The 27,703-nt window shown below is 43.4% G+C and overlaps 1 protein-coding gene across 3 annotated transcripts in view; it reads left to right on the top strand.

Annotated features, from left to right (window-relative positions):
• The window catches only part of ppp1r26 (protein phosphatase 1, regulatory subunit 26), a 155,224-nt gene that overhangs the window by 19,257 nt on the left and 108,264 nt on the right, over positions 1–27,703 (top strand). For all 3 annotated transcript variants that reach the window (XM_039762615.1, XM_039762616.1, XM_039762614.1), the window contains exons 2-3: positions 1,597–5,058; positions 14,958–15,078. In XM_039762615.1, coding sequence (XP_039618549.1) covers positions 1,658–5,058; positions 14,958–15,078 — 3,522 coding nt within the window. In that variant the 5' untranslated portion in view covers positions 1,597–1,657. The remainder of the gene's footprint in view (positions 1–1,596; positions 5,059–14,957; positions 15,079–27,703) is intronic.

Genomic DNA, 27,703 nt, shown 5'->3' with positions numbered 1-27,703 from the left:
AAGTCATGTCATTTCTTATGAAAACTAATTCATACTAGCCAACCCGCGGTGTACCATACGCCGCATAATCAGGCCGGTTTTTTTTTTAATGATTTTTAAGCACAGGAAGAAAATTAACATTTGAAAAATCGGTAATGTAATAAATCAGCAAGAAACGCAATATTTTAACAATGCACGGAACGAACCAACACAGTAAAACAGTTTGCTACGGTGCACGCGGTCGTGCGTCGTAACCGAAAACTCTTTTTTTAAAGACTGCTTACTTCATTGTGTTTTAACCTCAGTTGTAAAGGAATGTTTTAAGGATCCCATGGGATACCCCTCACAAACCGTTTTACATGCCGCATATGGCGATTCACCTCCGCGAGAAACATGCCTCTATGAACAGTCAAGGTGGCTCGGAGGTGCCAGGAGTTGGTGGGCGTGGCTCCTTCTGTGTGCGCCACAGGTGTCTTTCTTGTCGGCGGCTCAGTGAGTCCACGCCCCTTCCGGCGTGCTTTCCATGGTTGTCTTGCCTTAGTGAATTATATATTAATATAGCCAACCCGCGGCGTACCATATGCCGCATAATCAGGCCGGTTTTTTAATAATTTTTAAGCACAGGGAGAAAATTTTACATTTGAAAAATCAGTAATGTAATAAATCAGCAAGAAAAGCAACATTGTAACAATGCACGGAACGAACCAACACACAATCGTCCGTGCGGCGCTCAGGTGCGGAGGGTGGAACGGGAGGAGAAGAAAACGATGTCCACTCCGCTCCCTCCGTCATGCTAGTCTGCTGATTTCTCGTCCAGTATGCACTGCCCGCTCATGTGCCCACCACCAACTCGTCACTGGAGTCGTTGTCGTCTTTGTACAGTCCAGATGCACCCGTGACTCGCGTAGATTTTTCATTGCTCTGTGCGGTTTTGGCTGCCTTTCTATATATAATCCACCATGACACCCGACCACGGTAGCAGCGAGATGGGAGGGGGGTGTGTACAAAGTGCAGGAGCATCTAAGAAGACGCACGTTTGTCCCGGATGCGAATTGCTGTATGTAGCGTGTAAAACAGTTTGCTACGGTGCACGCGGTCGTGCGTCGTAACCGAAAACTCGTTTTTTAAAGACTGCTCACTTCATTGTGTTTTAACCTCAGTTGTAAAGGAATGTTTTAAGGATCCCATGGGATACCCCTCGCAAACCGTTTCACACGCTGCATATGGCGATTCACCTCCACGAGAAACATGCCTCTATTAACGGTCAATGTGGGTCGGGGCTGCATGTGACCTCTACGACAGACGAATATAAATGACGCCGGTTTTTCTGTGTCGTCGCGTCCGAGTTGGTGGGCGTGGCTCTGCGAAGTTGTCGCCGTATCCAATGGTCTTGGAGTTGGTGGGCGTGGCTCCTTCCTGCGTGTGCCATAGATGTCTCACTTGTCGCCGGCTTCGTGAATCCACGCCCCTTCCGGCGTGCTTTCCATGGGTGTCTTGCCTTAGTGAATTATATATATAGATTATTATCTTTTTTAATGTTGGTTCCAGGTAATGACTTTGAAGCTCTCTGTATGTAAAGTCCAAAACTCATCCAATTTCTTTCTGTTTCTTTTTTAGGATGTAATTCCAAACGAGCGTGGCGATCACATGTCACGCTTTGCTACTGCTGCCTTTGAGGATGTTCCTACAGAATGTCCCCCTTGCAGCTACACTGCAGCCAAAATGGAGGTCGTTTGAGCCCCCACCGACCTTTAGCCTTCCATTGTGCTTCACAGACTCCGAACCCGAACTTTCAACTCGTAACACATCAATCCCTGAAAACGTCCAAATGATCATCGACAGCCTGAGGAGCACTCAGTCCTCTCTTGACGTGAGTGATGAGTACGAAGAGAGCATGCACCATAACAAAGCCAGATCACACCACTGTGTGGAAGTGGCTGGCGGGAAAGAAGCCGCAGCCCAGAAGAGGTCAGCGGAGGGCGTCCATGTGGAGCCACCTTTCAAGTCGGAGGCCACGAGGGTGGGCTCGCTGACGCCAGATTCTGACAGTGACGATTCGGTGGACAGAGACATTGAAGAAGCCATCCAGGAATACTTGAAGGAGAAAAACGATTATGGAGGGCCCTCCACTCTAAAACACAAAGTCGTCAGTAGAAACCGCCTGGAAATGAAGAAACCGAAAAAACTGGAAAACAGTGCCTTTTCCGTTGACCTCGGGAAATTTAAAGTGGAGCCAAACGAGTTGAAGATCGTCAAGCTGAATACCGGCAAGCGCTCCTGGTGCTCTTCTTCCAGTACAAGCAGCGATGACTCTTTTGATCAGAGCATTCATGAAGAAATCAAGCGTTTCCTGACCGAAAAGAAGGGCAAAGTAGAAGAAGAGTGTGTCCCGAAGACCAAACTTAAAAAGAGACCGTCCCCCAGCAAACGGGCAAGACAGCGCCCGAATTTTGTGGCAGCTAAACTCCATCTTCCTAGAACGGCGGAGAAAAAAACGGACGATCCTAGACTTCCTGCGGCGATTAATTACGTGAAGCAAATGACGCCGATTCAGCCAACGCCGGCAGTGCCAAGGCCTGCTGCGAAATCGGATAAACCTGGCTATGTTGGCCCGTTGTGCGTAAAAAAGTCAATCTTGAATAGAAGTGTACCATCGGGCAATGGAATTAAAAAAACCTTTACTGGTGCTTTTCAGGATCAGCAGAGAGAAACCCAGAATGCCAGTGACGACGACGATAGCTCCACAGACTCTAGTAGTGATGATGGCATTGAAGAAGCTATACTGCTGTACCAGCAGGAGAAGAACAAAGAGAAAGGGGAGGAGTCTTCCTATGTGTCCGGACCGACCTACGTCAAGCCCAGTCAGCCTGAGGACCCACGTCCGTCTTGTCAAGAGTCATTTCAACCTCTAAAAAGTATTCCAGACGCAACGACCGCCCTGTGCCCTGACCCAGATCCCTCGCCTCTGAATCTGTCTTACAGTGATAGTCATAAGCAAGACACGACCGTGAACTCGGTGAGTTTGGCGAGTGGGAGTTTATGGTCCATGCAGAACATTCCCTTCAAAGCCAATACATCAGCCGAACTGATGTGTGCCGAAGCCATTTTAGACATTTCCAAAGCGGTGCTGCCCGTCCCAGTTGACCCCAGTGTTACCGTGTCCCACTTCTGTTCCAATCCTATTGCCCCAACTTCAGAGGTGATGCCTACCAATTCAGTCCACGGGGACAGCACTTCGGGGGATAGTGAAGATGGCATTGAACAGGAGATTCGTAATTTTCTAGCTCTGAAGGCCCAACAGAACTCTCTGGCAGCAGTTGCTTCAAGCTTTGGGCCTGCAATTGAGTATGGTATGGAGAACCTGCCCATAAAGAAGAAAATGGTGGGGGAAAACCGGCCAAAGCCCATGCGCCTGTCTCTGACATCTAAGAGAAAGCTAAAGGAGGCCAGAAGTCCGAATTGTAAAGTCCGTCAACCAAAAACCGCTCTTAACCCAGAGCCTCACTTGGTGCCTACGTCCTTGCCTGCTTGTGTTGTCAACACCCCTTTTAATTTTAAAGAGGACCACGATGGGTTTGACAAAGAAGATGTGGCAAAATCGAAAACGTTTGAGCAAGGCCCTAAAGAGGGCGCAAGGACTGCACAGGGCGGGCTCAAGCAGGCCATGGCGTTCAGAGGCCCCAAATCAAAACTTCCCATTTGGAAGTCTGACGATGTCTGCCAAAGCGATAAAAGCAGCTCCCTGGATAGCGATGAGGACTTGGATGCTGCCATCAAGGAGCTGCTGAAAACTAAAAAGAAGGTGAAAAGAAAGAGCAAAGTTTCAAAACAAAAGGCTAAAAAGAGAGTCCGGTTTTCGGAGGTCCAGCTACTTCCGGTAAAGAGTCAAGTAAGCAGCCATCAGCTATCTCCTCTCTCTCCTCCACCTCGGGGCAACCAGAAGAATCCAAAAAGCAGCATTTTAAAAGACCAGGCAGCAGCCAAGCAACCCCCCAAAGCAAAACCTAAAAGGAGTCCCCTTGAGCAAAAGAAAACCGAGAAGACCGTCAACGCTTCGCCTCCTTCTACTCAGTCCCAAAGGTTTGCACTTTCCAGCGCCGACTCCGGCAGAAATCAGGGTCCGGCTCTGGTTCCGGAGCAGACGGACGATGAAAGCTCGGTGGACAGTGATGACAGCATTGAGCAGGAGATCCAGAAGTTTCTGGCAGAAAAGGCGAAATCCTCCGTGAGGGAAACGAAGGACTCGGAGAAGCAGAATGACAAACCGGACAGCGAGGCAGATAATGGCAAAGACGTCAAAGCAAAAGAAAGCCAGACTTGCCGATTGACTGGTCAAGGGCAAAAAATTAGCGAGTCCAACCAAATTTGTGCTACCGATCTACCGACCAGTGACTCGGTATGTGATAAGGGACCTCTGGTTAGTACCGTCATTAATAAAATGCCTGAATCTGAGAGGGGTCTACAACAATACACGCCGAGCTGTAAGAAAAGCTTCCATCCAGACAGCCTGGAGAAAACTCCACAGATCTCACGGACACATGGTGATGGTCCACACTCTGCTAGTTACTGTAGTTTAGAGCGGGCCGGGTCGGCAAACCCCTCTGATTTCCAACTGTCCCAGCCTTCACTCTCAAACCAGACAATCCACATCAATGTTCTTCCTTCGACGGAGATGGAGCAAGAAAACTCACTCTGCGAAAGGGGAGAAATGAGCAGTAATGATGTCCAGTCAACAGACTGGGTGGCCACCGCTGGTAATGGAAGTCCCCAGGATGCAACACACCCCGGCATCAACGTTGGCGACGTGTTCCGTGTCTCACCATGTGCGACCAACGATGGACAGTCCAACCCCGCGGCTTCCGTTAGCCAGGGAAGCTGTCATCAAGCTAGCCAGGGACAAGCGGATGACGGCAGGGAAAACGTCTGCGATGTCGAGCTCCGTAAGTTAGGCAGCGAGGAACGAGACAGTGAGCGCAGTCCAGCAGGGAAGGCAGGGGAGGAAGATTTAGATGAGAGTTTCCTCGATTCCGATGTCGACCAAAGGGAGAGATTGAAAGAGAAAGATGAGCCAGCTAGGATGTAAGTATAGTCAACAAAAAAACTAATTTATTTTTCAAGCTTTTTGTACATCACTTTATACTTCGGGTTATGGAGGAACGATGACGTGGACTTTGCATATCTGTGTCTTTACGTTTGTAGATTTCTGCCTCATTAGTTGACTTGTAAATTCTTGTAATAAACAAAAAAAAGAGGAGAAATAGCCCAGTTGTGTTTAAAATAATGTGATTAAAAGATCGACCCCCCCCCCCCCTGTCCAGAAACATTGTCATGGCTGAAATCCAAATTCTGTCTCTCTGCCTTGGGTTCTTTTGGGGGTCTGAGTGGAAGGTTAGGGGGTCTTGAGGGATCAATTGAAACATTTGTGTTCTGTGTTTGTAGGATTCATGTTTTATTTATTGATTTTTTGATTTTTTTTTTTATGTTTTTCGTTATGCTTCATCCTACTTCACAGACCAGGATGGTCATTCTTGATGTACTGCAGGCGGTGCACACCACCTTCCTCTGTTTTGTTCTCTGTGTTATACGGAAACCTCGGGCTGCCTTCCACGGTGGGCTGTGGTTTTTGGGCTCTCTAGGTGACGGTCCCCGTGTGACTCCGTCACGGGGTTTGGTTTAATTTGGTAACAGAAATTGCAGGGTGGGACACGAATAGCACATTCTGTCAACTTTTCACTGATGGCCCAGGATGCTTTGAGATGATCCCATTATTTTCTTGTTTTACTGCACTGAGGCCGATTTTGAAAAGAAAAAAAAAATGAAATTTGCACTTATAAATGTTTTTTTATGCTACTATTTGCAGAAAACCAGGAAACAATCTCTTTGTCGTGGTTTACCTTGAGCTCTTTGCACTATTCTTATATTATACAGAGAAAAAGAGTCCATTGAAGATCTGGGATGTGCCGTGCAAGCTGAGCCCATCAAATACCCTGATGGGGATGGTGGGACAACTGAATGGACTTGCTTCTCTCGTGAAGCAGATGCATATCAGCCACAAAAAGCACTGGGTGATAGACCCTAAAATTCTGTCTTCTTACAAAGTACACACCCGCCATTGAGGGTCTCGAGGTTGTGTAAAATGTGTGTGATGATACACTCAGGTGCTCATAAATGTGCTTGTGTGTCACATACATATGAGTGCAGAAAGGCCCCCTGTTGACACCTTGAGGCAAAAATGTGTAAAATGTACCATAAAGGCAAAGACAAAGTTGGGATTTCCAGTTCATTCTGTTAATCTGCTTACTAACTATTACATGTTTATTGTTTTATTCATTTAAACTGATTCAGTTGTGTGATATGAGCTTGTACAAGCATACCTTATGATCTGCTCATCTTTGAAAATGGAGGTTTATATATTGTGTGGGGGGATGCGGAGCGCGCCATGGATGGATTTATCACACATCCTTCTAACATACCGCAGTGCCCCACTGGTAAACTTGGCATTCCTGGATACGTACATTGACTAAACGTGCAGACGTTCTCTTGAAATGGTTCACTTGTCTTGGGGTTCTGTTGTGCATTTAGACATTTTTAAATTTTCCTTCCCTTCAGATACTAAATTTTCTACAGTTTATGTGAAATATTCATTTCTTCTTCAGGAACAAACTTAAATTGGCAACCCTTTTAGGCGGCGTTTTGGAATAGTCTGTTTATAAAAACGTGTGTGTGTGTATGTGTGTATATATATATATATATATATATATATATATATATATATATATATATATTAATAATGTATAGCATTTCTATAGATTATTAGATCTTATAGATTATTATTAGATCTATTGCATATATTCATACATGTATGTTTGTGTATGCATAAATATATATTTTATATTTTGTAAAATATATAGCATTTATATAGCTCTGTGTGGTATATACATATATATGTACACATATATATATATATATATATATATATATATATATATATATATATATATATGTATATATGTGTGTGTATATATATGTATATATATATGTGTATATATATGTATATACACACCACACACACAAAATATCTATAGCATTTATATACATTTGTTAATACATATAGTTGTACATTTATACTGTAGTATAAACACGTTATAAAATTTCTCATTCATATGCATATCTCTACAGTATATATTTATCCACATCTGCATTTATGCATATGAACTGCATGTGTTTCTGTATATCTGTGTATGTACTGTTTATCCGTGTGTGTGTATACCTATATAAAATTTGTATTTTGCATATTTTTGTGTATGTACAAATTTATGTAAGTATATACATACATATATTTTTTTCCTGTGTGTGTATATATATATATATATATATAATTTATTTCACTCACACACCATGATAAAGACTATATCCTATATATATTTATTTATATATATATATATATATATATATATATATATATATATATATATACACTCACTGGTGAATTTTCATTCCATAATTGCTGCCCAGACTCCTCTTCCTGTAGCCATGTGACAGACTGGCACAGTTGGTTCAGTTCCATACCATTTCTTTCTTATGCCCCCCTGATGCCCTCCTAACAGTGTAAATTTTCTTGGAGGTTCTCAATATGTGTAAACTCTGGTTCACTGCATTGCAGACAACAAGAGACAATTACGCCATTTGCACTGCTTGCTTTCATATTAACCTTAAAAAAAAAAAAAAAAAAAAGGTCACACATCTGTCACAATTGTCTCTTTTTTTTTTTTTCCTCCTCCCTTTATTTGTTTCTGCTGCCATTAATGTTGGACTAAAGGGGCTGCTCATTGCACCTTCTTATGAGTTTTTAATGATACCCCAGTTTTCTAAATTGTTATCCTTGATGTTCAGGTGATGTTGACCATAACTGTTCCACTCCAAGGTACGAGTTATTTAATAAGCACTGAGCTCTTTGTCATTTCCTGGTTACTTTAAACGAGAGCGTTGGATGCTCTGCTATTTATAAGTTTTGATAATTTTTTTTCCCTACTTGGTCCAGAACTCTGAACTGTGTGTTCTTTTGGCTTTGTCTGTGTCCTGAATGTTTTCCTTTTATTCATACGTGTAACCCTAATTTATATTTGTCATACAGTCCGCAGTCACCCAGCTCCTTGTGGTTAAATAAAGGGACAGACGTCTAGTGACACACATTATAGTGAGCCTCGTCTTCTGGGCATGTGGGTCCCCAAGGCACTGAGGTTTGGCCTTCCTTTTATCGTTTGGCTTCCTTCACCTGAATGGTTGGGTAAACTGTAAGGTGTGGTGAGGGGAAACGCAGGCGGCCATCTTGGAAGTTGGCTGTGACTTCTCCTGACTCCAAATGACTGCACTGGAATATCCACTGTCTCAAAATAGATAAGCAGACCTATCTATGGGTGTCCAGAATTTACGAGTGTGAATTGCTCCGAGTTGCATTTTGAAATGTGAAAAATGTTATTTATTTTTCATTATCAAAAAGGTGGCTGACTTTGCTGTGCGATGTCGGTTTGAATCAATATTTTCCAGAAGGGATGCTCTCCTCTTTCTCTTTCTGTCCATCTCTCCACTTTCTTTACTGTACATAGAAAGAATGTAAAACTTTCAGTATGATGTTTAACTATCTAATAAAATTCAATTTTCCAAAATAATGGTTTTTGACTGGAAAGAAGTGTTTTATTTTAAAATTGTTCAAATGGTTGATGTGGTTTTTCACCATTGATATGTGGTTTTGTTGTGATTTCTATGTTGTTGTCATTTTGTTTCTGTGTTTTCATGTTTCTTTCCTCTATAATCCAAACCAGAACTTCACTTAACGTTTGACAAAAGTGTGCCAAACCAAACTATAGATACAAAACCAAGCAGATTGGCAGCGGCAGTCGGGTACCTGAAGTGAAGGCCCTCTCTAGGCGTGGAGGGAATATTTCGGGTTCCAACAATTATATTTAATGAGGGGTCCAACGGATTGATCAGAGACAGAATTATGATTGGTGTTCTTTCTCACCCCCACACCTCTAAAATTAAATCACTTTGCCTCACACTGATCCTCTTAGATCTCCTTGTTCAATAAAAGTGCCCATTTCCGCCATCACTCACTCAAATTGGAAGTGCCAGCTGTTTCGATTTGCTCTTTGCCCAAGTTTGGTAAGTTGTGACGGCACAGGGTGGCAGCAGCTTTTATCTGGCGATGGAATCCGGAGATGTCAGTAAAACAAAAAAAAAAACGACGAATGATCGGGCGACCGTCTCGGAACATGAAATGAGAACTAATTAGGGGGAAAACGGTGTGAGATATCGAAAAAATTGCAAAAAGTAACATTTAATTAAAGGCAAATTGGTAAGCACAGTAAAAAACCAGCGATTGACAGAAAAACACAAATGCGCAAGTAAAGGACTGTGGGAGAATCGACTGTGGCCAACCAAGAAGTGCGTGACGCTGACCTTTATAGATCTGAACCGGTAAAGTCTCGGATCGCAAACCTCTGCTGGACCAGGCATAGAAATGGCATTGCAGACCTTTAACAAAATTGTTCAAACTGGTGGCACCTATAAGAAAAACTAAGTATCACTGGGGGGGCATTTAATAATATTGCACAGTAAACACCAAACCAGATGTGACCAACGAGCTTCATTGACCTTCAAAATCCATGAAGCGGTCTTAGTGATTTTTAATGGCCAGAGAGAAATGCTACAAAACAAAATCGTGACACACAGTGCATTGAGTGTGTGCATTCTGCATAGTTTGTGTTGTGGATTTAATTGTAAAGGTGCCCTTTTGGTCCATCATGGGAAAGACACTATATAAATAAAATGTATTATTATTATCAGACTATATTCTGTAACCCACAATGGGAAATTGACAGGTTTGCAAGTTCAGTCAAAATCAAAAACTGAAATCTCTTCAACCCTTTGCTCGGGCCCATCCTGTTTTCTTCATGAGATGTTTCTAGAACTTGACCGGAGTCCACCTATGGCTCACTGAAATGACTGGACGGCATTTAGAAAGGCACACGTGTACCGGTGGTCTCACAATTCATACTGCGTGTCTGGGCAAAAACCAAGCCACGAAGTCCAAGGGGAACTCTCGGTGTAGACCTCCACGATCAAATTATTGGTAAAGCACACGGATCAGGGCAATGGGATCAAACCGTTTCTAAAGCACAGTGGCCTCAAGTATTGAGAAACGGAAGACGTTTGCAACCATCAGGACTCTTTAGAGTCCACCACACCGAGTAACGGGGCAAAGGAGCGCTTTAGTGACCAAGAACTTAATGGACACTCTTAACTGAGCTGCTGTAGTAGACCTCTTGAGTGTTCTCTTTACTGTTTTGTTTAAAGCAAAATTTAAAGTCCTGCTGCTGCTGTCAAGGAATGAATACTTTTTTTTCCCCCTTATTTCTTATTTTTGTGAATTTGTTTTTCATTTGAAAAATGTGTGTGTTTTATAATACATACAAGCTGAAAGACCAGGAGTTCTCAAACTTCGGTCCTGGAGGGCCTCAGTCAGTCTTTGTCCAACCCGCTGTATCCTAACACAGGGTCACAGGTGGGTCTGCTGGAGCCAATCCCTGCCAGCACAGGGAGCAGGGCAGGAACAAATCGTTGGCAGGGTGCCAGCCCACCGCAGGGCACACACACACACACACACACGGGACAATTTAGGATCACCAATGCACCTAACCTGCATGTCTTTGGACTGTGGGAGGAAACCCACGCAGACACGGGGAGAACTCGGGAAGCTACCACTGCACCACCGTGTCTGCAGGTTTTCATTCTAACCCTTTTCTTAGAGACCTGTGTTTGCTGCTGATTAACTTCTTTTGAATTCATTTTATTTGACTTGTTTTTTTTAAGATTTGTTCCTCTGAATTGCTTCATTTCTTTCTTTAAACGGCACCCAAAAAGAAATGAAACGTGAAGTGAGGGAGCCAACAGAAGACCAACTAAGTCAGGGCCTCAAACTCCAACCAGTTGCTTAATGAGGCACCGTGTCTCGTCGTTCTTTAAACCCGTTCTTTACTTCCATGCCTTGTTGCTGCTCTCGTTGTCCAATAGCAGACATGTCCAAAATTGTGGATTTTCTCTTCTCTAGGAGCTCTTGTTAAAATATTTTGGGGATCTGAGCAGATCAACATTCCTGAGACCCTCATCTTTCTTTCTTTTTAGATATTGTATGATGATCGCAGTTTTGCCGGTTGTGTTTTGACTCATTTTTTTATCTCAGTATTGTTTGGCAGCTAATTTGTGAAAAAGAAACAATTGAAGGGTCCGAGTCTCTGAAGAGCAAGTCAAATAAAATTAATTTCTAAAGGAGTTTTTCTTCGTCTCCTTTCGGCTGCTCCCATTAGGGGTTGCCACAGCGGATCATCTTGAACAACAACAACAACATTTATTTCTATAGCACATTTTCATACAAACAGTAGCTCAAAGTGCTTTACATATTAAAGAATAGAAAAATGAAAGACACAATTATAAAACAAAATAAATCAACATTAACATCGAATAAGAGTAAGGTTCAATGGCCAGGGGGGACAGAAAAAACAAAAAAACTCCAGACGGCTGGAGAAAAAATAATAAAATCTTGAGGAGTTAATTAGCAGCAAAAACAAGTTGCTAATTAAGAAAAGGGTTAGAATGAAAACCTGCAAGCCCCTGAGTGCCCACCAGGAGCAGAGCTGGGGGCCCCTATTACAGACATTGTGTTTTGATCAAAGTGCAAGTTTTTGGCCTCCTTTTATTCCTCATCTGACGTGTATTCGCTTGCCAGCACCCATTCAGCACACTGCGACAATGAGACCACACTGGGCAGACTATTGGGTGCCAGATTGGTAACCAGGGGGTAACTGCAGGGTGGTCCAGGTCTAATAATGCAGAGCCAGATCGTCTGGATGACTTTGGTTTATGCGGGGACGATTCCAGTTTGGCGCGAAGACAATTCTTCATGTCATCAGTTCGCACACTTCTCGATGGTCCGGGATTTGTCGGGTGATTTTCTTTGTAATAAACTTAAGTTTATTAGTACCTCATCAGGAGGTGATCCACTGGAAAACATTTTGAGTCGAAGCTCTTAAGTGGTATTGCAGTCATTATATTGCTTACAATGTTTTTTTTTTCTTTCTTTCTTTCTTACATTGTTCTAAAGAAATCGAGATTAAAACAATTACTCTAATGCAGTGTTTCCCACCCTCGGTCCTGTGGCTGCAGGTTTTTGTTCCAACCAACTTCTGTTTTTTAATTGGACTCCTGGGCTAATTGAGTGATGTGTCATTTCCCAAGTTCTGTATTTTGGGAACAATATGGAAATTAGAAAACTAAGTTTGGTAAAATATATTAAAATGTACCAAGCAAGTTATATGGGAATGATGTGTCTGTTTTTCTTTTTGACAATATGTTCATCTTGATTTTCATTCTGCTTTTCCAGGTGTTTTAATTGTTTTATTTTTCCATTATTTACTAATTAGTGGGCCTGGTGCTACAGTAGTTGCAGCCTTTCATGATTCAGTGTCGGTTGCCAGCATGTCTGCTCTGCTCGTTTTTAATTGCCATTAATAAGATACGGAGAAAGGGCAAAATAGAATTAAATCAACTAAAGAGAATTAAACATTTAAATAGATATAGATACTTTATTAATCCCAAGGGGAAATTCACATACTGCCGTAGCAGCATACTGATAAAGACAATTTTAACTCTTTGAGGGCTGAATATTTTTTCCAAAAAAGCACACAAAACAATGGCTTCACGTATAAATCAACATAAAATGTCTGTTGCAATGTGCTGTGGCTGCTGTTGGGCATGTTTGGCAGCAGTGGCTGCGTGGGGGCACCTCGACAGTCAGCAGGAATGTGCGGTGGGCGGGCTGGCTGCCTTCGCACAGCAGGTGGGCGGCAGAGCAGGTCACAGTGCAATGCAATCTGGTTTGTACCTCTTGACATCCTAAGTGGTGGTCTTCCCAGGAAAACACTGCTTTAGGTGCATCAGCTACACGAAAGTGTTCAACACCACGATCAGCTGGGGGCCAATCAGATGATGCCGCTACCTCACTGTCGTTTTTGATCTCCGCCTCCAGATCACTTGCATCAAACTCAGAGTCTGACAAGTCAGAGTCCTATTCAACGAAATTACGTAAAACGTCCATGGAGTATTTTGCTTTGTGTGTTTGTGCTAATCTCTCGCCAGATGTCGATGCCATTTTAGGGGTGTATGCGTAGGGAACTGAGGTAAAATCAACAACGCTATGTAACTTTTCTTCTAGCAAAGAGAGTCAAACTAAAGCGTAAGGGTGAGTTTTGTTGCGGTTTACTGCTGATTACCGTCCTCTACCCCTGAAGTTTAACAAAAAAGGCAACATCAGCCCTGAAAGAATTAAATTAGTGATAACAATGCAGGTTTAACAGACAATAACTTTGTATAATGTTAACGTTTACCCACCCGGGTGGAACTGAAGAGTCGCATAGTGTGGGGTCTCCTCAGTCTGTCAGTGCAGCAGGACGGTGACAGCAGTCTGTGGCTGAAGCTGCTCCTCTGTCTGGAGATGATCCTGTTAAATCTCTAGCAAAAGCAGAACTATTTCTAAATCTAATATATAATATATAAAGTAGAGTCTATGTATGTATGTTTGTTTGTTTGTCCGCCATACAAATCTGTACCGGGCATCCAATCGCCACCAAACTGGAGATGGGGCTCCTTTGTGACCAGGAGGAGGTCATGGGGTATGTTTGATTGGAACAAATGTTGATGCTGAAGGGCAGGGGCACCTTTTCACCAACACAGCGTTCGGCACATGTCCCTGTACTTATCACCGACAAGATGGCCGCACGTTGCAACAGACGTTCACGGCGGCACGTTTGGTCCCTGTGCGTCGCCCTTTACCCATGTTTCTTTAAATTGCCAAGAGATGGCGGAAGTGTCCAAGTATGAGAAGGCCGACCGCTTTGATTGGGTGAAGGGTAACTGCCGTATGGATGTAAAACGTGAATGACCCAGTAAGCGTGACCGGCTGACACACCTGCGTTTCCGCGGGTCACACTCCCACACGCACTGATAGTGCTGTATTTCATTCACCCACCTCCGTTATATGGCAGCACGTTTGAACAGAGACTCGCCTTAAAAAGACGGCATCCTTCCCCTGCCATTTTCCCCACACGCAGCACCGGTTGTATGTCACTTCTCTCTGTAGTTACCATCGCCAACGTCCGCTAGATGGCATCACGGTTCAACACAGTCGCTCCTTACAAACAGAGCACCCCTACCCGCCATTTTTCCCATTACGGTTTCACTGCTACTCTTTGTCACTGGCTTTCCGTATCTGTGCTGCTATTTGCTCGCTTTCTGACTCCCAGTACAATTTCAGTGTTAACTGGTGCTATTTGTTCACTTTCTGACATATTGTAAATAACGTAAATTCATCTCACTGTGCTGCCTATTCCGTACGTAATACTGTGTAACACATTATAATTGTCCTGCTTTTCACCAATATACCCATAACACCAAAAAAAAGACGTAGAATTGGAAGGTCCACTTCAGATGCCATAAGAAAGTCTATTTCAAGGGCGTCCGAAACGCCACAGCAGACAGAATCCAGAGTGGAGGAACTTGCAATAAAATGTCAATCAGAAAATTGTTTCTTCCATTTCTATGTTCTGTTTCTTTCATTTGGGAAATTCACCGGTTATAGATTGCTAGTGTCTTATAAATGTGAAAATCACGCTACTGTGCTTTTCTGAATGTAGAATGAAAGCAAAATAATCCCAGCTAATTAAATGCGATCAGTGCTGTCAGTTGTTGGAACAAAAACCTGCAGCCACAGTGTGCCCCCCAGGACCGAGGTTGGGAAACACTGGTGTATAATGTAATGATCGGTGACTGCACATTTGCAGCTCTTTGACCTTTTCTTGGACAAGCAGCATTAGATGACTGATGTTATAACCCTGGCTTTTCTCTCTTTTTCTCCCCTAATGCAGGCCGTTTACTTCTACTATTGACACGGGAATAACTTGCAGTACTTATTTTATTCTGAGCCCAGGAAAGAGACCTACAAAATACTCTTCTCTCAAGAGGCAGATATGGAGCAGTATCTCTAAGGTAGCAGCCAACAAAAAAAGCAATGAACGTTCAGAGAGATGGCATTTTAAAGTTCAAATGTGCCGTTGCTGTGCACATTTTAGATTTGTAATGTGTTTTATTTGTTCAGTGTTGTACTTCAGGAGTATCGAACACAGCCCCGGGAGGAGGCCACGTCTAATTAGAAGACGAGATAATCCACTCCAAAACTTGGCGCTTAATAATTCTGCTTCTCACTGCCATAAGGACAAGCATTTTTCAAGTCAAAAGTTATTTCTTCACAATTAATTGTATATGCAGTGGTGCTAGAAAGTTTTGAAATTTCTCAATCTTATGTGTATGTTACAGCCAAAACCTGAAATCGGGAAATGGCCAGTGTCGCTGTCAGTTGACCAGCCGATGTCCGATCTTTTCCTCGATTTCGGGATTTGGCCAGCCAGTTTGCGAAATGGTATGGGGCGATCGACCAAAGTCAGAAGATAAAAAGCATGAGCAGCAATTTGTTGCGCACTTAGTAGTGCAATTGCATCGAGTGTAGCCTTGGAGGCTCTTGTTCAGAAAGCGGACACCATTTGGTTGTTTCACAATAATTAGGATTACAGTAGGTATATAAGTAGATTTCACATTTCTGTTATCATTTTAGCCCTAAAATAGTGACAACATCAGGGACCCATTTTATTGACCTTAAGGTTAGTGTTTGGGCGAGGGGAAGGCCGTCTCAAGTGGCGTCCGCTTTCTGAACAGGACCCGCCATGAGCAGTTTCTCGTGCAGAATCGCTTCCGAATCTGCATCTGAAAGTTTTTAAGCATCTTTGCACCTTGAGCAGGACAGTCTTACATCAACGCATCGAATTTTGGCCAGGGAGTTCTCGCCACTTCACGAAATGGCCGGCCAAAGTAGCATATACGCCAGTCATTTCTAGTAAATCGGACTTTGGCCACACCTCTCGGCCAAAATGCGAAATGGTCCGCCAAATCGGGAACTGGCCGAACATATATACAGTGGAACCTCGGGTCACGATGGTAATTCTTTCCAAAACTCTGGTTGCAACCTGATTTCGTCGTGACCCAAAGTAATTTCCCCCATAGGACTGTATGTAAATACAATTAATCTGTTCCAGACCGTACAAACTGTATGTAAATCATTTTTTAAAGATTTTTAAGCACGAATATAGTTAATTATACCATAGAATGTACAGCATAATCGTAAACTAAATGTAAAAACGTTGAATAACACTGAGAAAACCTTGAACAGAGAAAAGGAACATTGCAAGAATTCACGCTACAGCCTTACAAACCGCTCGCTGTAAACACTTTTTTTAATGAGTTTTAAGCACAGGGAAAAACATGAACATTTGAAAAATCCGTAATTTAATAAACCACCAAAAAAAAGTAACATTGCAATAATGCACGCTACGAACCGATTGCTGTAAACAGAAGTGGAGGTTAAAATCCAATAGAAAAAATTCTTCATTAAGTACAACGAGGTTAAAACAATGCTGGAAGCAGTCTCTTTAAAAACAGTCTCGGTGTATTCTTTAACTGCCTTCTTGGCCTTACGCGGCCAGCCGTCTCTCTCTCTCTCTCTGCACAGGGAGAGACTGAACACGTGCGGAAATCATCGACGCGTACGAACCGGAAGGGAAATTGGCTTGTTTGTCACCTGAGTGTGTGGCCGTGAACAGATGCAAAAGTTGGGCAAACTTTTTGGTCGTAACCCGATTTGTACATGTTCAGAGACGTTCATGACTAGCGGTTCCACTGTACCAGGAACGGCGTGAATCCACTTGACTTGGGAATTCCTAGTTTTCCTCCTCTTTCTCTGTGCGTTTGCCATTCGTTTACTCAGAGGTTGATGCACTTGCCGTTTCCTGAGCAGCTCTTCTTTTCTTCACCCTTGCGGCCCGCTTCTTCTCTTCTTCCGTCGGCATCTTTTCTCGTTAAACCTGATCCCTGTTTGTGTTGACATTAGTACGTTTTCCTTAATTTTTCACTTAAGCTGGCACTCAAGTGTTCAATCTTCCTCAAGAATAATTTAAGATATGAAGAGGTAGAGGAAGTGATGGCGAAGGTGGTAGGGAATGAGAACGGCGGCCGCCCACTGCCAAGAGTTCGTTCTGCAATGAAATAAAAAAAGGAATACTTCCAAAACTCCTTGCTTTTAATTTAAAGCTGTGGTGCAGAGTTTCAGCGTAGTGCATGTCTACCAAATTTCAGGCTACAGGTTATTTGATTTTTGACCTTTGCCTTCCTGCTTTGACCTTTGACCTTGGAGGTCAATCATCACCCCGAAAGCGGACAGTAGACGTCACGTAGTGTATGTGTACCAAATTTCAGGTCAGTAGGTGAATCGAGATGCAGGTGATTTAAAATCCTGGACAGACAAACAGACAGCCACGATAGCGTATTATAGAAGACGATATGACTTAAACCGTGGCGTGTCATTTCAATTTCTAACCCACTTAATGCAGACCAGGGTCACACTTTTTGGTGTGGCCTATCCCAGCTAGCAGAAGGCACAAGGCCATCACAGGGTGGACACACACACACACACACACACACACACACACACACACACACGGGCCAATTTAGCCTCATCAGTTCACCTAACCAGCATGTCTCTGGACAAGGGGGATAAACTGGAAAAGACACAATAAGATTTTTCCATTAACTACTAAAGCTAGAGAAGCAAATGACATAAAAACCTGATCCTTGTTAAATACAACTTTTTTTTTCAGAAGCTGTTTAAATAGCTAAATACATAAATTGGTTGATGCATTAAATATAATAAGATAATTAAATAAATATACACACACACACTCTCACGAGTGTATAGTCGTGGCCAGAGATTCTGAGGATGACCCAAATGTTGGTTTTCACAAAGTCTGCTGCTTCAGTGTTTTTAGATCTTCCTGTCAGATGTTGCTCTGGTACACTGAAGTAGAATCACAAGAAGTTACAAAGGCTTTTATCGACAATGACATGAGGTTTATGTGCAGAGACCATATTTGCAGTGTTGGCCCTTCCTTTTTCAAGACCTCTGCAATTGACCCTGGCATGCTGTCTGACAACTTCTGGGCCAAATCCTGACTGATGGCCACCCATTCTTGCATCATCAGAATTGTTGGGTTTTTGTTTGTCCACCTGCCTCCTGAGAATTGACCACAAGTTCTCAATGGGATTAAGGTCTGGGGAGTTTCCTGGCCGGCCATCCATCTATCCATCCTCAACCCGCTATATCCTAACTACAGGGTCACGGGGGGTCTGCTGGAGTCAATCCCAGCCAACACAGGGCACAAGGCAGGAAACAAACCCCGGGCAGGGCACCAGCCTAACACAGGGCGCACACACTCACACACTAAGGACAATTTAGAATCGCCAATGCACCTAACCTGCATGTCTTTGGATTGTGGGAGGAAACTCACGCAGACACGGAGAGAACATGCAAACTCCATGCTGGGAGAACCCGGGAATCGAACCCAAGTCTCCTAACTTGTGAGGCAGCAGCGCTACCCACTGTGCCACCGTGCCACCCCTGTTTCCTGGCCATGGACCCCAAATTTCGATGTTTTGTTCCCTGAGCCACTTAGTTCTCCCTTTTGCGCTACGGCCCAGTGCTCCATCATGTTGGTCACCAAACTGTTGTTGGATGGTTGGGAGAAGTCGCTCTCGGTTGATGTTTTGATCCCATTCTTTATTCATGGCTGTGTTCTTAGGCCAAATTGTTAGTGAGCCCACTGCCTTGGCTGACATGAATGGTCTCAGTATTCTTTACTGTTGGCATCAAACAGGACTGATGGTAGCGCCGCTCACCTTTGCTTTTTTTCCCGGATGCTCCAAACAATCGGAAAGGGGATTCCTCAAAGAAGTCCTCGGCAGTCCAATCCCAGAATATCAGTCTGCCCCTGATGTTTTTCTTATCTTCTTTGCTGCCACTTTTGGTCATCCTCCAAAAGTCTTGTGCCTCACTCACACCTGCCTACTGCCATTCCTGAGCAAGCTCTGCATTGGCAGTGCCCATTGATAAATCAACTTTAGGAGACGTTCCTGGCACTTCCTGGACTTTCTTGGGTGCCCCGACACCTTCTTCGTTTCTCTATTGTAACTCAATCAGCATGACAGAGTGACCTCCGGCCTTGTCCTTGTCGACACTCTCACCTGTGTGAACGAGAGGATCATTGATATAACGTCGGCAGGTCCTTTTGTGGCAGGGCTGACATGCAGTAGTTTTTTGGGATGAACTTCATTTTCATGGCAAAGAGGGACTTTGCAATCAATTACAGTTCATCTGATCCCTACAGAACATTCTGGAGTAGATGCAAATTGCCCTCATAAAAACAGATGCAGCACACTTTGTGAAAATACATATTTGTGTCATTCTCAAAACTTTTGGCCACAACTGTACAGAAGTATTGCTGTTGGTATAAAGGACCCTCCAGTTGCGTTTCTTGACACACTTGTGCTGAATAATTAGTTGACTGAAAGTCCTCATTGTTGGCGTGTCACACAGAGGATGTGCAGTGTTGTTCATAGTGACATTCAGTTTTGACTACATTCTCTTCTTCCATGACCTCCAGGGGGGCACAGCGTGTGTCCCATAACTGAGCCTGCCCTTTAATTCAGCTCATTGATTCGAGGGGTCTCTCTTGAATTGACGCTACCAGCCCAGCACACTACAACAGAGAAGATCGCACTAGCCATCACAGAGTTTCTGCCAGAAGGGATCCTACTCCGTTGGGCCTTTGAGCCAAGGTTCACAACCCGAAAATCACTCCAGGGGTAATGGCTGTAAAATGGCTGACTCTGCACTGTGACCCCTAAAAAGTCATGCAAAAAGACAAATCAAATCAAATACAAAAAATAAAAATGACGTGAAGGATATCGCTCAGTCTCCTACGAAAAAAGTTTTATTAATATTTGAACGCCTGCTCCTCTGACTTGAATTTTAATGCTAGGATGGGTTAGGTCTTTGTTTTTAGATTTGCTTCGTTAAAAACAAATTTTATATGGAAAATTAATATATACCATGACTGAGAAACAATAACTCTGTGATGGCCAGTGTGGTGTGCTGGGCTGATAACATCACTTCAAGAGAGCACCGCCGAGTCAAGGAGCTACATAGAGGGGCAGAATCAGTGATGGGAGGTCGTAGCAAATGAGAGAACTAAAATAAAAGTGAGTGTCATTATCAACAACGCTGCACATCCTCTCTCCGACCCAATGACACTGAGGACTTTCAGCCGACGCATCAGGGACAGAAGTGTGTCAAGAAACGCAACCGGGGGTCCTTTATAGCAACAGCAATATGCCTGTACAGCACCTCAACTGGGGCTGGGACTGCCAAGTCAGAACTTTTCTTACTTTTGTAGTCATTCTGGTGTGTTCAGGTCAAAGTGTGCACATATTTATTTATATACCTATTTATGTATTTTTTTAAGTAGCTTCTTAAAAAGTTAAATTTCCCTGTGGGGACAAATACAAATCTGTCAATAAAAGTAACAGTCCAACGAGAGACCCCTACGGGAATCCACTGATGACCTCACTCATCTTGATTAGTGTTTAACTGACTTCTTCTTCTTCTTTCGGCTGCTCTCGTTAGGGGTCGCCAGAGCAAATCATCTTCTTCCATATCTTTCTGTCCTCATCATCTTGTTCTGTCACACCCGTCACCTGCATGTCCTCTCTCACCACATCCATAAACCTTCTCTTAGGCCTTCCTCTTTTCCTCTTCCCTGGCAGCCCTATCCTTAGCATTCTTCTCCCAATATACTCAGCATCTCTCCTCTGCACATGTCCAAACCAACGCAATTTCGCCTCTCTGACTTTGTCTCCCAACTGTCCAACTTGAGCTGACCCTCTAACGTCCTCATTTCTAATCCTGTCCATCCTCGTCACACTCAATGCAAATCTTAGCATCTCCAGCTCTGTCTCCTGTGCCACCATCTCTAACCCATATAACATAGCTGGTCTCACTACCGCCCTGTAGACCTTCCCTTTCACTCTTGCTGATACCTGTCTGTCACAAATCACTCCTGTCACTCTTCTCCAGCCACTCCACCCTGCCTGCACTCTCTTCTTCACTTCTCTTCCACACTCCCCGTTATTCTGCACTGTTGATCCCAAGTATTTAAACTCCTCCACCTTCGCCAACTCAACTCCCCTCATCCTCACCATTCCACTGACCTCCCTCTCATTCACACACATGTATTCTGTCTTGGTAGTCCTACTGACCTTCATTCCTCTCCTTTCATATCTCCACCTCTCTAGGGTCTCCTCCACCTGCTCCCTACTATCGCTACAGATCACAGTGTTGTCATCAGCGGACATCACAGTCCACGGGGACTCCTGTCTAATCTCATCTGTCAGCCTGTCCATCACCATTATAATTAAGAAAGGGCTCAGAGTTGATCCCTGGTGTAATCCCACCTCTGTCACTCCTACCACAGACCTCACCACTGTCACCCTTCCCTCGTACATATCCTGTGCCACTCTTACATACTTCTCTGCCACTCCCGACTTCCTCATACAGTGTTTAACTGACTTATGGGAATCAAAACTTTGTGTGTTTCTCTTTTTCAAGTCTCTTCTTCTGGTCCTTTATTTTAAAATCCTCTGTCACCTTCACTGTGTCAGAACAAGCATATCTTGGGAATTTTATTGCATCTTAAACTTATAAAGTCAGTCTTCCATTTTTGCGGATGATTGACTGTTAATGTCAGAGCCTGAAGGTAGCGGTTAGGGGGCTGGCTGACTGGGGTGAGGCCTTATCTTAACCAGTTGCTTTTGTTCTTTGTTTTTTTGGAGGCCTGTCATTCGTTCTTTATTTTGTATGCTGCAAATTAAAGAAACCGTCGTATTCATGTTTGAACCCGTGTCCTGCTGACTTCCATTTTAATAAAGTAAAACCTTGGACTGCGAGTAACTTAGTTTGTGAGCGTTTTGCAAGATGAGCTAATTTTTTTAATAAATGTTAACTTGATAAACGAGTGAGGTCTTGCAAAACGAGTAGTCCATATACACTTTGTCGGGAAAGCGTCACGTTATCACAACTGAGCTGATGGTTCTTTTCTTTCTCTCGCTGCAGGATTGTGGGTAATCGTCTGCCATGCTCGGTCTCGGTCATATATAGTCAACATCCGTACGAGCGTATACTGTTTACTATAGCGTGGTGGCCACGTGTGTCTGCTGCAACGTGCGAATCCCTGTCTTGCACCCCAAAATACAAGGTTGACTATCAATACTTTAGCAAAACCAGCTTTATTCTGTTTGAAACAGAAACACCAACGACATTTATTTCTATAGCACATTTTCTTACAAATAATGTAGCTCAAAGTGCTTTACATGATGAAGAAAAGAGAAAAAAGACAAAATAAATTAAAATAAGACAAAACTCATTAACATAGAATAAAAGTAAGGTCCGATGGCCAGGGAGGACAGAAAAAACAAAAAAAAAACTCCAGACGGCTGGAGAAAAAAAATAAAATCTGCAGGGGTACTCGGGCCACGAAACAGCACGGCCATTTTTTGTAGTGAGATCTGCCACTCTCCTATACTCAGACACAGAAATCCGGCAGGGTCGTGGCCAGTTTAGTGGCCAAGTAATACTGTGCCCTTGCATTTATCATGTTCCTTACATCACCCATCGACGGCGGGCGCTCATAGAGCCACCGTGATCTTTTCGGATTCCCTTTTACGGCAAACTGCTGCAGTGCTGGGAGCCTGCAGTTGCTTTGGGACACTTTTCTGCATGTTGTCCTGTTGGATCCCAAAAGAGTTTAGAATCCTTACGGTGCGTAAAGCATTTTTTTAAAATTTCGTGTCCGAGTGTAGTGACTCTTCAGGCAAAAGCAACTGTCATTGGATAGGTACCTTGTTAAAGTCGCAAAAAAAGAAAAAGATTCCAGTGAGCCAGCAGATAGCAGGGATTCCATTAGTTAGAGTGAAAGTCGTCCTACACGATAACCTTCCTCCTCTCGTCTCTCTCTGTCTCGTCTCCCTCGCACCAGCCATGATTCTTTTCAAAGGTAAAGTGCAGGTTCATTTGTTTATATATTTTTTACTTTATATTTTGTATTAATCATTTTTATATGAATATCTTTGGGTTGTTGAATGAATCACCTGAGTTTTCATGATTTCGTACGGGGAAATTCACTTTGAAATACGAGTGCTTTGGATTACAAGCATGTTTCCGGAATGAATTACAGTGGTGCTTGAAAGTTTGTGAACCCTTTAGAATTTTCTCTATTTCTGCATAAATATGACCTCAAACATCATCAGATTTTCACTCAAGTCCTAAAAGTAGATAAAGAGAAACCAGTTAAACAAATGAGACAAAAATATTATACTTGGTCAATTATTTATTAAGGAAAATGATCAAATATTAGTGAGTGGCAGAAGTATGTGAACCTCACGGAGTAGCAGTTAGTTTGAAGGTGAAATTCGAGTCAATGGGATGCCAGTCAGGTGTGAGTGGGCACCCTGTGTTATTTAAAGAACAGGATCTATCAAAGTCTGCTCTTCACAACACATGTCTGTGGAAGTGTATCATGGCACAGACAAAGGAGATTTCTGAGGACCTCACAAAAAGAGTTGTTGATGCTCATCAGGCTGGAAAATGTTACAAAACCATCTCTAAAGAGTTTGGACTCCACCAATCCACAGTCAGACAGATTGTGTACAAATGGAGGAAATGCAAGACCATTGTTACCCTCCCCAGGAGTGGTCGACCACCAAAGATCACTCCAAGAGCAAGGCGAGGTCACAAAAGACCCCAGGGTCACTTCTAAGCAACTGAAGGCCTCTCTCACATTGGCTGATGTTCATGTCCATGAGTCCACCATCAGGAGAACACTGAACAACAATGGTGTGCATGGCAGGGCTGCAAGGAGAAAGCCACTGCTCTTCAAAAAAAACATGGCTGCTCGTCTGCAGTTTGCTAAAGATCAAACCAGAAGGCTATTGGAAGAATGTTTTGTGGACGGATGAGACCAAAATAGAACTTTTTGGTTTAAATGAAAAGCGTTATGTTTGGAGAAAGGAAAACACTGCATTCCAGCATAAGAACCTCATCCCATCTGTGAAACATACTGGTGGTGATAGTATCAGGGTTTGGGCCTGTTTTGCTGCATCTGGGCCAGGAAGGCTTGCCTTCATTGATGGAACAATGAATTCTGATTTATATCAGAGAATTTAAAGGAAAATGTCAGGACATCTGTCCATGAAGTGAATCTGAAGAGAAGGTGGGTCATGCAGCAAGACAACGACCCTAAGCACACAAGTCGTTCTACCAAAGAATGGTTAAAGAAGAATAAAGTGAATGTTCTGGAATGGCCAAGTCAAAGTCCTGACCTTAATCCAATCGAAATGTTGTGGAAGGACCTGAAGCGAGCAGTTCATGTGAGGAAACCCACCAACATCCCAGAGTTGAAGCTGTTCTGTACGGAGGAATGGGCGAAAAATCCTCCAAGCCGGTGTGCAGGAATGATCAGAAGTTACCGGAAATGTTTAGTAAGGGGGGTCACAGCAGATACTGAAGGCAAAGCTTCACATACTTTTGCCACTCACTAATATGTCATATTCGATCATTTAAATCGATCAAGAAATAAATGACCAAGTATTATAATTTTGTCTGATTTGTTTAACTGGTTTATCTTTTCTACTTTTAGGACTTGAGTGAAAATCTTATGATGTTTAAGGTCATATTGATGCAGAAATATAGAAAATTCTAAAGGGTTCACAAACTTTCAAGCACCACTGTATACTCTCCAACCAAGGCACCACTGTACTAGAATAGGAGAGGTCTTTGTTTTTACATTTACTTCTTTAATAACATGTTTTATATGGCAAAGTCATATATATATATATACCATAATTGAGAAGAAATAACTTTGACTTGAAAAATAGCAGACCTCCCCTTTGATGTCTCCACGTAACTTTACATTGGCTTTGCTGATAGCAGATGCGTTTTGTGGTCACCCATTTTGGCACACAGGAGTTCATTCTGGCTCTTCAGTGTGCTTTTTAAGATGGCAGATTCGATTATATTCCATTTGTTTTTGTCTCATGTGCTCCCTTTGAATATTTAACATTAGAATATAATTTAAAGAAAGCATGCAGTCTGTTTAAATGTTTTGGGCCACAGAAAGCAAATGCAAGCAGACTAGAAGTGACTCCTAAGCAATTACTTGCAGTTTGTGACATTTTGCACAAAATTTAAAGGAGTCGCTTCTAGGAAGCCAGTATTGATTTTTTTTTTTATTAAAATGTGGAAATTGACAAATGATAGTCCAGATTAAATAAATTAAAATAAAGAATCAGCCTGAAATAAAAACCCATGAACAGTACGTGCCTCCTGGAGCTGAGTTGGACACTCTGTCGAGTTGTACATTAAGATGAATCAAACTGTTGGTGGGCGTAAGCCTGAGTGGGTTTGCAGTGATGGGCTCGGACCCTTTCAAGTTTTCTTTCCAGCCTTGCCCCCAGTATTTCCACGATACGTTTCACCCTCTGCAATTCTGAATTGCATTAAGCCAGTTGTGAGAATGTACACGCGCCGGGCACTTTATTAGGTACACCTTGCTATCCTTAGGTTGGACCCCCTTTTCCCTTAATTCTTCATGGCACAGACCCAACAAGGTGCTGGAAACATCCATCCATTATCTAACCCGCTATATCCTAACTACAGGGTCACGGGGGTCTGCTGGAGCCAATCACAGCCAGCACAGGGTGCAAGGCAGGAAACAAACCCCGGGCAGGGTGTCAGCCCACTGCAGGGCACACACACCCCAGGGACAATTTAGAATCGCCAGTCCACCTAACCTGCATGTCTTTGGACTGTGGGAGGAAACCCACGCAGACACGGGGAGAACATGTAAACTCCAGGCAGGGAGGATCCGGGAAGCAAACCCGGGTCTTCTGGAAACATTCCTCAGGGATTGTGGTCCATATTGACTTGACCGCATCACGCAGTTGCTGCAGATTTCCATGGCGTGAATCTCCCGTTCCACCACATCCCAAAGGTGGTCTACTGGATTGAGATCTGGTGACCGTGGTGGATGCCATTGGAGTCCATTGAACTCATTGTCATGTTCAAGAAACCAGTTGAAGATGGTCAGAGCTTTGTGACATAGCGCAACACCAACAACATTCATTTCTGTCGCACATTTTCATACAAGTGATGTAGCTCAAAGTGCTTTACAGGATGAAGAAAGAGAAAAAAGACAAAATATAAAAATACAATTAGGCAATACTAATTAACATTGAATTAAGGTATGGTCCAATAGCCAGTAGGACAGAAAAAAAAAATACTCCAGATGGCTGGAGAAAAAAAAAAAATCTGCAGGGGTCCTGAGGCCACAGGACCACCCAGCCACCACTAGGCATTCTACCTTACATCAATGATCTCAATTAGTCCTCCTGGTTTTCAGGCTTCACATGGAAGAACTTGATGATGATGACGGTCATGTGGACCTCTGGCCTTCAATCCATCAATGGAGGGACTGCACGGTGCCCTGATCAGGTGGTGGAGGCCGAGATCACCACCACAGAAAACCGGAAAAAAAATAGCAGAGAAAGTAGGGGTTAGTACGGAATGTGGAGCCACGAAAAGGTAAAAATGATAATTCAACACGTATACAGAATATCAGAGTTAAACTAAAATGAGGCTATGAGAAGCCATGTTAACATAATGGGTTTTTAACAGTTTTTTAAAGTGCTCCACCATATTAGCCTGGCGAATTTCTATCGGTAAACTCGTATTCCAGATTTGAGGTGCCTAACAGCAGAAGGCCGTCCGCCTCACCACTTCTTTTAAGTTTAGCCCTTGGAATTCTAAGCAGACCCTAATTTAAAGATCTAAGATCTATTATGGCATGTTACGTTGCTGGAAAGGCAGCGTGTTGGTGCAGTGGTGGCACTGCTGCCTCGCAGTTAGGAGACCCGTCAGGGTTCGCTTCCCGGGTCCTCCCTGCGTGGAGTTTGCATGTTCTCCTCGTGTCTGCGTGGGTTTCCTCTCACCGTCCAAAGACATGCATGTTAGGTGCATTGGCCATCCTAAATTGTCCCGTGTGGGTGTGGGTGTGTGTGTGTGCCCTGCGGTGGGCTGGCACCCTGTCCGGGGTTTGTTCCTGTGCTGGCTGGGATTGGCTCCAGCAGACACCCGTGACCCTGTGGTAGGATAGAGCAGGTTGGAAAATGACTGACTGACTGACCTTGCTGGAAGTAGCCATCAGAAAAGATGGGGGACACTGCAGCCATAAAGAGATGGACGAGGTCAGCAACAACACTCAGGTAGGCTGTGGCATTTAAACTATGTTCAGTTGGTACTAAGGGGCCTAAAGTGTACCAAGAAAATATCTCCTACGAACATCACACCTGATAGATGCTTTCATGTTGTTGATACCAAATTCTGACTTTACCATCCGAATGTCACAGCAGAAATCGAGGTTCATCAGACCAGGCAACATTTTTCCAATCTTCAACTGTAAAATTTGGATGAGCCCGTGTGAATTGTACCCTCAGTTGCCAGTTCTTAGCTGACAGAGAGTGGCACCCGGTGTGGTCTCCTGCTGCTGTAGCCCACCTGCTTCAAGGTTTGATGTGTTGTGCGATCAGAGCTGCTCTTCTGCATACCTCGGTTGTAACGCGT

Source organism: Polypterus senegalus, chromosome 9, assembly GCF_016835505.1.
Source record: "Polypterus senegalus isolate Bchr_013 chromosome 9, ASM1683550v1, whole genome shotgun sequence".
Lineage (NCBI taxonomy): Eukaryota > Metazoa > Chordata > Cladistia > Polypteriformes > Polypteridae > Polypterus > Polypterus senegalus.
This window is presented reverse-complemented; position numbering and strand designations above follow the sequence as displayed.